This window comes from Pelophylax lessonae (genome assembly GCF_965119305.1).
Source record: "Pelophylax lessonae genome assembly, chromosome: 11".
Taxonomy (NCBI): Eukaryota; Metazoa; Chordata; class Amphibia; order Anura; family Ranidae; genus Pelophylax; species Pelophylax lessonae.
The window spans coordinates 179082711-179096271 of NC_138778.1; the positions used below are offsets into that span (position 1 = coordinate 179082711).

The window sequence follows — 13561 nt, forward strand, 5'->3', positions numbered from 1 at the left end:
ACTCCTTGACTACGCTTCAGCTTAATCCCTATCTGCTACTGGACTCTGACTTGCTCACTTCCTGGTGGGGCGATCTTGAGGACCGCGACCTGGTGCTAACACGCAGCAAAATCCATCTCCACCTTCAGGGAGCGCTGGTGAAGACCGGTTAGTACTTAGACTCCACACCTCAGGTGAGCCTGCGTCATCTGCCTGGGTGACCTGTCAGTGTTCCTATCCTGCTGGTTCCTGTGTGACCTGCGACTGCTATAGCTACTGGTCTTCGAGCCTGACCCCGGATCGTGACAACTAGTCTCCCAGTTCCTCTTGCTGAAAAAAATCTGCACGGCATGATGCTGCTGCATCTGAGTCAGGTGTCGAATCCCTTGAATGAAAGTACCCATCAAGGAATACATTGCCAAGGGTCGCTGAAAGAAGATAGTCAAGGCAGACACCTGGCCCTTGATAGTACTTAAGGCTAACTTCTGCTCAACACATCGTTGAAAGAAGGTCAAAATCTGAGCCACCGAAAAGTAATGAGGGTGAAAACATATCAACCCACACCATGAAATGTAAGCTACGTACCATGGTAAATCTTCCTAGGAGGTAGACTTCCTAGCCTTCAGCAGTGTTGGATCACTGACCCAGGCAAACCTCTATCCATGATGTGGCTTTCAACCAGGCTGTCAAAGCCAGCGATTGTAAAGCAGGATGGAATATCAGCCCTTGGGACAGCAGCTCCTCCCTGAGAGGCAGTCTCCAAGGGACGTTGGTGACCAGGCGTATCAAGACCGGCGGGCCACCAGAGTGACCACAATATCTTCGGCCTCGATCCTGCGTAAAAGTCGCAGAAGAAGCTTGAGAGGAGGGAAGGTGCAGAGCAGACGATACTGGTCCCACAGAGCCACCAGAGCATCTGGCATCCACCAGACGGTTCAGCGACCGAGCCACAAACCTTGTTACCTTTCTGTTGAGCTGAGACGCCAACAGGTCCACCTCTGATGTGCCTCATCACAGATCTATCAGATGAAACGTCTGGATAAGGGGACCACTCCCCATGGTCCAACACCTGCCGACTGAGATAGTCCGCCTACCAGTTTTTCAATCCTGGAATATGCACAGCGAAGAGGGGGCAAAAGAGGGCCAGAACAAAGCGTTCTGCCCATCTGAGAATTCTGGCTACTTACAGAGCTGCCAACACACTTAGTTTAGCCCTGGTGATTGACAAAATCCGCCATAGCATTATCTGACTGGATCTGTACCGGGAGCCCCCAGAGCCGATCCGTCCAGTGATCCATGCACAGCCTAATCGCCTGAACTTCCAAGACATTGATGGATGCTGGAGGAATCCAGGCTACCTAACAACCCTGAACAGAGCTCAGTCCCAGGACACCTCCACACCCAAGCAGACTGGCCCAATACAAGGGGAGTAAAGACTTGCCATGCAAAGAATCGGAGAGTGAAGCCACCAGACTAGGGAACTCTGCTGCTCAACCAAATCCAATTGTCCTGAGACTTTGGACACTTGTCCCATTTCACCAGGATCTATCTCTGGATGGACCTCATATAGAACACTCCAAACTGAACCGTCTCAAAAAAGGTGGACACCATCAGGCCCGGCACCCACATGAAAGTCTAGAGAGACCACCTGCGGGACAGAAACATGAATCTCAGCATGCAACTTCTGGAGATTGTCCAGAGGAAGGAACACTCTGGCCAGAGCTGAATCCAGAGTCAGACCCAGATAATCCAATTTTCTGAATGGAATCAGGGTAGACTTCTGGTAGTTTAAAAGCCAACCAAACTCCTTCAAGGTCTGTATAGTGATCTCTACGTCATCCGTCAATGCAGATGAGAACTCCGCTCGCAAGAAGTCATCCGAACAGTCCAGCACAGCAATCCCTGCTAAGGTAGCAACATCGGAACAGTGGCCAACACCTTTTCTGAAGACCAGAGGACTGGAGGGGAGACCAAAGGGTAACAAACTGATAGTGCTCCTCTGGTGTCAGGCACATATTGGAATGTAACCATCTTTGATATCGATAGAGGCTAGAAAATCCCAGATTAAAGGATGTCACCACCAATGAAATGGACCCCATTCTGAATTTTTGTCATTCACCAGGGAAGTCCACGGGCCCGAAAGCCAACAAAGACATCCCCCCACCCCAGGTATGGGTTAGGGCGCACTTTAATGCTGAAGGGGCCTTGACCACGGTCTAGAGAATCCCACTCTCGACGTATAAGACCAAGGCCGCTTGGAACCTCCCGAGGAGAGGTTGAAAGGTTTTGACCCCAGGTCAGTGGACTCTGGGGGGAAAAAACACTGTGTGCTGAGAAAGGTGGCCTGCGTCTGCAACGAGGCTCTTTTACCTTCCTAGACTGCAGAAGAAAGGTGCTCTTCCCTCCCATGAGACTGTCATCCAGGATAGCCCCAAACAGGCAATCGCCTTTCAAGGGCAAATCAGTTTTTTTTTTTTTCTTAGAGGTTTGGTCCGCAGATCAACACTTAAGCCACAACACACGTCTAAGCACCACTGCGCGCAGAAGTGATAGCCACCAAGAAGGCCACCTTCTGGGAGAAGGTAGGCAGGGGAATCTCCCAAATACTTTTAAAAGGAGGTTTCTGAAGAACCAACAGCACCAAATTAAGGTCCCAAGGTGGCAATGGAGGTCACACCGGAAGTACCAAGTGTCGCACCCCCTGGATGAAGTTACACAAGGGAATGGGTGGCTAATGGTCTTTGGAAGAAAAAATTGTCAAGGCCAAAACCTGACTCTTGATAGTACCCAAGGGCAACTTCTGATCAACTCCCCGTTGAAGGAAAGCCAAGATCCGAGCCACCGAGTAAGAGCGAGGGGGAGCCCCAAGAGACTCACACCATGCTCGAGCCATCCTGAACATTTCATTTATATCACAGTCACTTATGCACTAAGGAATAATGTGAGCACTACATCACCTTTATATCTTTTACTGCTGTTTATTGTGGCTTTTATAATAGTTTTTATGCAATTGGTATTATCAATTTTAGGAATTCATACAACATCCAGTGTATTTTTTAGCTAGCAAGCGCTGTATTTGGCCTTTTTTTCCAAAAAAAGACCATTTTTTTATACAATAGAATGCCAGCCAAATTCCTTGGGATGCTTGGGCTACGCAAAGCGAAGTCAACACAACAATTTTGTTGGTGGAAATCCAACACCATCGTAGGGAGAAAAGACAGATTTGGTCACAGGACCACTTTATCCCTATGAACAACCAGATAAGGTGAACGGCAAGACAGAGCCGCCATTTCAGACAACCTGCGAGCAAAGGTGATAGCGACCAGAAAGGCCCCTTTCTGGGACAATACAGGCAGAGCCATTTCTCCAATGTTCTCAAAGGGAGGCCATTGCAAAAAAGACCAGACCAAATTTAGGTCCCACCGAGGCAACGGAGCTCTCCGCGGGGGAGCCAGATGACGCAGCCCTTGAATAAAGGTGCGAATCAAGGAATTAGTCAAAGGAATTAGTCACCAAGGGACACTGGAAGAAAATGGCCAAGGCCGACAACTGACCTTTGATCGTGCCAAACGCAGTTCCACACCTTGTAGAAGGGCCAAAACCCTCGCCACCGAAAAGGAGCGAGGATGAAACCCTTGCGACTCATACCAGGCAATGTACGCCTTCCAGGTACAATCCTGGAGGTAAAAGTACACGAGGAAGGCAGCACATGAACCACATCGGGATGCAATGGATAAGGAAGTCAGGTGAACATCCAGTATAGAAAGGGTTACTCCTACCTCGGGACCTTACAGTGCGGCGGCAGCCCACATCCAAGATGGCTCCAGAACCGGCGCCAATTAGCAAAAAATGGCTGCTGCCCTTTCTGTGAGTCAGCACAACATGGCGGCCGAAAAACGGCACTGAATCATCATCAGGAACCCAGGACCCACAACGGGAATCCACAGGGAAGCCCCCCCTCAGGACGAGGTAAAAGCTCCACACCCCCCCCCCCCCACCCAGCGTTTGCCGCTAAAGCACCCCCCGAGGGAGCCAGGGACCATCCAGACCGGCCAGGGAGGACACTATAGAGACCGCATGCTCCGACATCCCCAAAAAGGAGTGGGCCCACATCACCCCCCCAGGTGACTGTCCCAGGGACACGGGGGGTGGTGGGGGGGTTAGCATCACTCACCGCACCATGGACCGCGGGCTCCGCTCCGATACAGGTCACCTCCCACCCTGAGTGGGGGTGCTGTCAGCCCAAAGGGGATGCTGCAATACAGGGCGTTCCAGGGTTGATGCGTCCCGGCAAAGAAAAACCCTCCACTGACTTGTCCCCATCCGTCGGGGCACCGTCGTGAGGCCTGGGCGGACCACAACCTGCGCACGCTCGTAGGCCCAGCTGGGACACCATAAGGATCTAGATTATCCAGTGCGAGGCCCAGCCTGGCTGTCGCTTGTAGTTCTCCAGGAGGATCCCCCTGACTAGCTAGCGATAGAGTGAGAAAATAAAAAGAAAACATTTTCCAAAGAAAAATAAAAACTGAGACAAGGAGTCCCAGCAGGGAACCTACTCCTAAGCTAGGCAGCAAGAAACTGATTAGCAGCACTGAATGGCTGAGGGTAATGTCAAGAGGGACAACCCCCTAAAGGTGTGTCTTTGTTTAACTTTTTTAATCAAGTTTTCACTTTACCCAATATTGAAGAACATATGGAAGGGCTGCGACTGTTAGAGGACACAAAAGTAAGAACGCTTTTTGGACGTCATGGTCATTCTCTATTTTCCAGGAACAAAGCACTGGAAAAGAACAGGCAGGGCACTGGAAAAGTCACCAGGTGCAATCTTGTGGTGAATGGTGAAACGCTCGCAGGGAAGGGAACTTGAAGGCAAATGCCGGCATCTGCCATGCAGAGAGCGGGGAGAGAGTGCAAGGACGCTGGGGAGGACGGAGGGGGAATCGCAGGGAAGGGGAGTAACATTCTGGGGTAATCCCGAGTGTGGCTCGGGGTTACCGCTTTTGGTACTGAAAGTTAACCCCGAGCTACACTCGGGAATACCGCTAGGGAGGTTAAAGGCCGGGGACTCTTCAACCGGAATCATAGTTTCCTGGTTTAACCTGGAAACTGCCGGTGGCACAGTCCACTTCTTAAGAAAGGACTCTTCATAGGGTTAAGCACTTTACTAGGCATTAGGAAACCCACAGGGATGCTTTGGTAGTCCCCGCTGTTTAGCGAAATTTCTGCAAAAATAGGCAGGTAAAGGAAACGCCTTTGCCGCTCTGGATGGCCTTGAGTGCCAGAGGGTACCTGCGCCTCCGTCGCAGCTTTAGCTGTGTCCTCCATCTTTAGGGTCTCACGCACAGATACAGTCAGTGCATCCACCAGAGCCTTTTTGTGTGCTGTCGCAGACGTAGAGGAATTATCCTCACGTCATCAGAGGATTCCAGGCGCGTGGTTGCAGACCCAGAAGGGTGACCCACGCCTGCAGCGGCTGAATCAGATTCAGGATTTGACGAGATAGATGAAGTGAGGCAGAGGAAGGCGGGGGGGGGGGGCATTTTTGCTAGCCCGTCTGAAAGCCCCCTCCACCCGGGACACAAGGGACTCCAGGAAGTACTGTCAGTGCATGGGTAGATGGTTGGGACCCTGAGGAACCCGCAGCCTCAGAGAGGGGATCAGGTGGGGAAATGTGCTCCAAAGACTACATAAGTCACCAGGGCGTAAAAATACAGCTAAGGGACAACCCCCCACCGCGCTGGCAGCACCACCCGGTTGCAGGCAAAAAAAAGCACCAAGCGATCCTCAGCAGAGAGAGAGAGACCCCCCAGACTCACCACCCGCAGAAAAAAGCGCCTACAGCCACCAGGATAATGCACCACACATGCGGCGATCAGGAAGTAAAAATTAACCAGGAGCCAGCACCATGGGATGAGGGGGGGCTCCCACCGCCACCATTTTCAAGGGCAAACCACAGCAAAATGGCCACCAGACTTCCCAAACATGGCCACCGTGTATAGAAATACACAGGCTACAACAAAATGGCGACCATGTGCGGCACCACGAGGCATACAGCAGTTCTGTAGCAAATATCACCTGTGACGTATTTCAGTTATCTTGCAAACCTGGCCTGTTAGTGGGTCCTGAGGACAGGAGTTGAGAACCACTGGCATACAGGAGCCCAGGAGGGAGACCAGGCCTCAAGGACAGATCCAGGCAGGATGGGGGGGGCCCTGGCAGGCGCCTCCACCAGGTACAACCCCCCCTCCCTACACAGGAAATTGTCTGGTTGCCGGCGGCACACCCCCCATCGCTAGTAAGCGCCCTAGCCCCCCTTCGCACAAACAGTCCCAGCGTACGTTGGGGGAGGGGGGTGAGGGACTCCGCAAGGGGGGGTACCTGTGGGAAGGGGGGTCCACCACAAAAACACTCCAGGGGGAGACAGCTACTCACCATACCAGGAACCAGGCGGACACTGCTCCACACAACCCCTCTCCATTAAAATGAGGGGGGCTGTCAGCTGGGAGGAATGCTGCGATTCGGGCCAAGACCCAGTCGTATGCAACCTGGGGAGTTTAACTTGCAGGCCAGCCCATGTCCAGTGGGGCTATGTCATGGCCGACCTAGTGCGGAGCTGAGGTTTGCGCACGCTCGCTGGCCAGACTGGGGTGACCACTGGATCTAGATTATCCTGCCCACCTCAAAGTCCAGCAGTTGATTGTATATCTCACAGGAAAAATCCAGGAGAAAAAAAAATTCAATCTAAAAGAAAAAAAATTTGCCAGGACCAAGATCCCAGCAAGGAACTAGGTCCTTACTCCTGACTAGGCAGAAAAAAAAAAAAAAAAAAAAACTAAAACTCTGCTAAAAGTGGTTTAGCAGAGAGAGGGAGTATACCCCCTGAAACTGCCCATGGTGTAGCCAGAATTATTTTCTGCCTAGTGTCCCACTCCTGTAAGGGGCAGTATAACACAATGGGTATAAATACCAGGAGCTGTGTCCGTCAATGAACAAAAGAAAATACAATTTATGCGCTTTATATAGCATTGAAATTGCTACTGCATACAATACACTCTTGTGCTTACGCGTTAGTAATTCTACAACATGACCTCTGAGGTCCTGAGCCTCTCTCTCCCCCCCCCCCTTCTGTTTGGAACAAGTAGTGCATGTTAGTTGAATTATTATTTAGGCATGCACAAAACCCTGCATACAGCGATACCTCGGTTCACGAACAACTCGGTTCACGAACAGAAAAGTTCATAAAAATATGCTCCAGTTCACGAACTCCGCTTCGGTTCACGAACAGGAGCCGCGGCCATTTTAATGCCATTTTCAGGCTGTCACATGGTTGTGACTTCCTGTAGGAAGATCGATCGTGGAGAGAAGAAGAGACACAGAAAGAAGTACTGCGAGTACTGTGAAGACACTTTTTGCTTTTTGGTGTGCTTTTTAGCACATACAGTACTGTACTTCTGTACAATACTGTACTTACTGTATTGTATTTCACAGCCTCCCACCTGCCTTCCTCCATGCCAGAAGTCATCTCAAGCAAGGTTAGTGTTCTCTTTATACATTACTATACTGTACTGTGTATTGTAATTTGTTTCATATTTTTGTGCTTCAAAAACCAAAAAAAAAAAAAAAAAAAAAGGTCAGAACGGATTAACCGGATTTACATTTCCCTATGGGAAAATGTGCCTCGGTTCACGACCAATTCAGTTTGCGACCAGAGTCAGTTCACGAATTAAGTTCGTGAACCGAGGTATCACTGTATATGTGAAGTTCATTTGGTGCCACAACATGTTGCTGTGTTGACTCCAGCACAGCCATAATGTTAAACGGTCAAAAAAAAATAAATAAATAAACTATTCCAAGTGGTCGATTCAAGGAATAAGCCCAATTCTCTAGTTGCAGAATTAAAACACACTAAAAGCTCACTTTGTATTTAGCTGTGCTGTAGGCCCTGGTTTTATCTCATCAGAGTTTATAGACCAAGGTGAATAGAGAAGCGAAGAATCCGCCCAGTTTGTAGAATAATTACTTGAAGAGTTAGGGGCTAAAGAATCATAACTTCGAAGCACATCTATGGTCTCTTCATCCTGAAAAGACATGCAAAATTTAATTATTCATCTGCACATAAAACTGAAAGTTGCTGCCTATATACACTGTTAAAAAAAAAAAAAAAAAAAAATGAAAGAACACTTAGAAAACACACCAGATCTCAATGAGGAAACATATCATGCTGGATATCTATACTGATATGGATTGGGTAATGTGTTAGTAATGAAAGGATGCCACATCGTTTGATGAAAATGAAAATCAACCTACAGAGCACTGAACTCAAAGACACCCCCAAAAATCAAAGTGAAAAAATGATGCAGCAGGTTAGTCTATTTTGCTGAAACTTCATTGCAGAAACTCAAAATGGTACTCCGTTTGTATGGCCCCCACATGCTGGTATGCACACCTGACAACGTCAGGGCAGGCTCCTAATGAGACGGATGGTGTCCTGAGGTATTTTTTTCCCAGATCTGGACCACGGCATCACTGAGCTCCTGGACAGATGAGGTGCAACCTGGTGGCATCAGATGGACCAAAACAATGTCCCAGAGATGTTCTATTGAATTTAGGTCAGGCACGCATGGTGGTCAATTCAACTGTAGCAATTCTTTCATTCTCTAGAACTGGCTGCATACTCTTGCCACATATGGCCAGGCATTGTCATGCACCAGGAGGAACCCAGTGGACAAGGGGTCCAAGAATTTCACCCCGATTCCCAATAGCAGTCAGGGTGCCATTGTCTAGCCTGTAGAGGTTTCTGCATCCCTCCATGGATATGCCTCCCCAGACCATCACTGACCCACCACCAAACTGGTCATGCTGAACGATGTTACAGGCAGCATAATATTCTCCATGGCTTCTCTAGACCCTTTCATGTCTGCCACATGTGCTCAGGTTGAACCTGCTCATCTGTGAAAAGCACAGGGCACCAGTGGCAGACCTGCCAATTCTAGTGTTCATAGGCAAACGCCAATCAAGCTCCATGGTGCCGGGCAATGAGCACAGGGCCCACTAGAGGATGTCAGACTTCATGAGGGTGGCCTGAGCGCCCGTCTGGTCAGGGACATTCCACCAGTGGCCTGCTGGAGGTCATTTTGTAGTGCTGTGGCAGTGCTCATCCTGTATCTTCTTGCACAAAAGGAGCAGATACCGGTCCTGCTGATGGGTTAAGGACCTTCTACGGCCCTGTCCATCTCTCCTAGGGTAACTGCCTGTCTCCCAGGATCTCCTCCATGCTCGAGACTGTGCTGGGAGACACAGCAAACCAATTGGCAATGGCACGTTTCGGTGAGCCATCCTGGAGTTGGGCTGTCTGTGCAACCTCTATAGCAGGGATCCTCAAACTACAGCCCTCCAGCTGTTGCAGAACTACACATCCCATGAGGCATTGTAAAACTCTGACATTCAGACATGACTAGGAATGATGGGAATTGTAGTTCCTGAACAACTGGAGGGCCATAGTTTGAAGACCCCTGCTCTATAGGGTCCAGGTATTGCCTCATGCTAATCAGTAGTGACACTGACCCTAGCCAAATGAAAAACTAGTGAAAAACTGTAAAACGATTCCTGTTTTGGTGGTTGTCTCGTTGTTGCCCATCTAGTGCACCTGTTAAGCAGCTGAAAGTGATTAACAACCCCCTTCGCTACTTCACTGACCAGATCAATATCCCAGGAGTTTAATTGACTTGATGCTGTACTCTAATTAAAAAGCGTTCCTTTAATTTTTTTGAGCAGTGTATTTTCATTGAATGAGCTACTGAATATACAGGTGCATCTCAGGAAAATTAGAATATAGTCAAAAAGTTAATTTCAGTATTTAAAAGTGAAACATATAGATGCGTTACACACAGAGTGATATATTTCAAGCATTTCTTTCCTTTAATTTTGAGGAAATGGCTTACAGATAGCTCAACAGGATCAGATTGTCCAGAGACTGGATTCTTGTCCCATTTGGAGAGAAATATCCTTTTGCAGAAGTCTGGTATGGAATTGAGCGACTGGCTCAGCCTCAAAAAAGGTGGAAACCCTCAGGCCCAGCAACGGCATGCAAGTTCTGAGAGACAACAGGCCATTGGACAAATGGAGTTAAGACGCATGCTGAAACTTCCAGGAGTTTAGTCTCTGGGAGAAACATCTGGGATGAGGCTAAATCCAGAGTCAGTCCCAGGAAATCAAGTTTGGTTGACGGGGTCAAAAACTGATTTTTAAAAATTCAGAGTTCGCACCGTGAAGTCCAGATCCTTCAGGACAGATGATTCCGCCCTCAGAAGATCATCCGAAATCCCCCGCTGTCTGAGTAAAGCTAACACTTTTGTGAACACCCCAGGAGCTGAGGCGAGACCAGAAGGCTAACGCCACAAAATAATGCTCCTCGCCTATGACAAAACTAAGAAAAGCTGATGCCTGATGTAGATTGGGATATGAAGATAAGTGTTCTTGATATCAATGGTATCGATGGAGGCCAGAAAGTCCTCTTGATGAAGGGAAACCACAACTGTGCGAATTTCATTCTGAACTTTTGAACCCACACAAAGTGGTTCAGGGCCTTGAGATCCAGGATTGGACGAACCTTCCCCTCCTTCCTGGGAACCACAAAGGGGTTTGACAAACTCCTGAAAACATTCCGACTCTGGAACTGGTACTATGACACCTTGTGACAACAAATCCTGCACTGCTCCCAGAAGGCCCTGAAGCCGATCCGTGGATAGACGCAGATGGGAACGAAAGAACCTTGCCGGGGGCAAGGATCGAAACTCGATCTTGTAACTGGACCGAATCAACTCAGGTACCCATTTGTCTTGGATGAACGAGGTCCATGGGTCCGGAAAGAAACAAAGACGTCCCCCCACCCCTAGTATGGTGGAGGGCGTCCCTTCAAGCAGAGGAGGGCTTTTCTGCGAGACCAGAGGAGGCTGCATCACAAATATACTGTAACCATTGTATTAACTGGTCAGCCAGCTCTGCCATTTCATGAGGGTTCTGACACTCTTTCAAATCCTTGCGTAAAAGCTTTGCCCACTCTGTCAAGGTCTGGGAGACCAAGGTTATGGCAAACACTACCCTCCGGATTGAACCTGCCAAGGAAAAAAGATGGCGGACTAAGGATTAAGCCTTCCTATGTGCAGGGTGCAAGGACAGAGTGTCCTCCACTGGTAATAACGCAACTTTATTTAATCTGAGAGTCCACCACCTGTAGTTTTTTTTTTTTTTTTTTAAGGAGGGACTCCTCAAAAGGATACCTCCTAGCGAAATGCTTCAGTATTCCAGACATGCGTTTCAGGGACCCCCAACTGGCTAGCGTCAATCTCGTCAAAATAGGCAGGAAAGGGGAACACCTTAGTCACCTTGGATGGCCTGCGGGTGCCAAATGCACCGGTGTGGTCAATGCTGCATCCGCTGTGTGCTCCATTTTTAAGGTTTCCCGCACTGATACAATCAGTGCCTCTACAAGCGCTTCTTCTTGCACAGAGGTGGTGAAAGAGGAATCATCATATCAGAGCACTCAAGTGCGTGAAAGCAGAGCCCGTGGGGGTGACTCGATTCCATGGCAGCCAAATCAGCCTAAGATGAAGACGGAGGGCGCTTTTTGCCAGGTTTCTTTTGAAATACCATGTCCACTTTGGATACCAGAGAATGCAGGACCGCCGTCATGGTCGCCATAGCAGAGTGGGACCCCGAGGATCCCCCCGAGAGCGGGTCAGGTGGTTCTACAGGCTCCATGGCACCCTGGGGCCGCAGTAAGAAAAAACTAGGTTAAATGTATCAATAGGCTGTACAAATCCCTACCACCACTGATTTCCGTGGAACCACAGGTCCCAGCAACACTGCAATAGAACAGGCAGGAAGATACCGCCCAGGACTCACCAAACGTGTCAGTAAAGAGCAGGGAAAGAGGGGAAAAAGCACAAACAGCCTGCAGCACGCCGATCGGAGAGGAAGAGGAAAACGGCCGTGCTGACACTAGAGGCCGCCAGCCCAGCACCACTCCATGCGGTTACAAGAAAGTGGCCGCCGCATTACCTATAGGAACCACCAAACATGCCTGCCGATCTCCGGGAAAAATTGCCACGAGCCGCAAGAAAATGGCGGTAACGCCCGGTGGGCGCACAAATCCCAGGACCCTATGTACACAGCCAGGGTGGCCTTGTAGGGATCCCCCTCAGGACTCTACATCCCAAGCAGACCGCTCAATGTGTTCCCAACCCACCCTTCCAGTCACAGCTCGTGGCCGACCTAGTACTGAGCAAGACTGGGATGACCGTAAGGATCTAGAATTTCCAGTGCGTCACCCAGTCCGGCAGGAACAAACTTGATTATAGAAGAAAAAAACAAAAAAAGGAAAAAAAAAAAAGTTTCAAAAGGCAAAAAAAAAATGCCAGGACAAGAGATCCCAGCAAGGAGCTACAGTTGTGCTCATAAGTTTACATTTCTTGGCCATTTTTCAGACTATGAATGATAAAAATTATCAATCAACTGTGTTTACTGTTAAAATCATAATGACAACAGAAACTACCCAAATGACCCTGATCAAAAGTTTACATACCCCAGTTCTTAATACCGTGCACTGTCCCCTTTAACATTGACAGAAGTCTTTTGTGGATGGGGCTCTTTATCTTCTCAGATCGTAACGCTGCCCATTTTTCCTGCCAAAAAGCCTCCAGTTCCTGTAAATTCTTGGGCTGTCTTGCATGAACTGCACATTTGAGATCTCCCCAGGGTGCCTCAAAGATATTGGAGGTCAGGAGACTGAGATGGCCAATCCGGAACCTTCACTTTATTGTGCTGTAGCCAATGACAGGTCGACTTGGCCATGTGTTTAGAATCATCGTCATGTTGGGAGTGTCCAAGTCCGTCCCATGCAAGGCTTCCAGGCTGATGAATGCAAATTTTCCTCCAGTATTTTTTGATAACATACTGCATTCATCTTGCCATCTGTTCGGACCACAATTTCCTGTGCCTTTGTAGATCACACATTCCCAAAACATCAGCGATCCGCCTTCGTATTTCACAGTAGGAATGGTGTACCTTTAATCATAGGCCTTGTTGACTCCCCTCCAAATGTAGCGTTTATGGTTGTGGCCAAAAAGCTCAATTTGAGTCTCATCACTCCAAATGACTGTGCTGGAAGGTTTTGAGGCTGTGCTGTTTGGCCTATTGTAAGTGGGAAACTTTGTGGCATTTGCGTAGTAATGGCTTTCTTCTGGCGACTCAACCATGCAGCCCATCTGCCACACCGCATGTTTTCAGAGAGTCCTGTATTCCACCGGAAGTTATTTGTGGGTTTTTCTTTGCATCCCAAACAATTTTCCTGGCAGTAGTGGCTGAAATTTTAGTTGGTCTAATTTTCCACTTCTTGATTAGAGTTTGAACACTGATGATTGGCATTCTCAATTCCTTGGATATCTTTATATCCCTTTCCCATTTTATACAGTTCAACTACCTTTTCCCGCAGATCCTTTGAAATTCTTTTGCTTTCCCATGACTCAGAATCCAGAAACGTCAGTGCATGACTGAATGAATGATGCAAGTGTCTGTCAGGAGT

At 48.7% G+C, this 13561-nt stretch overlaps 1 protein-coding gene across 1 annotated transcript in view; it reads right to left on the minus strand.

Moving 5' to 3' along the window:
• MEIOC (meiosis specific with coiled-coil domain) overlaps positions 1-13561 on the minus strand; it is a gene marked incomplete at both ends in the record, with an annotated part of 168827 nt that overhangs the window by 88276 nt on the left and 66990 nt on the right. The window contains one exon of the mRNA XM_082272868.1: positions 7897-8057. Coding sequence (XP_082128994.1) covers positions 7897-8057 — 161 coding nt within the window. The remainder of the gene's footprint in view (positions 1-7896; positions 8058-13561) is intronic.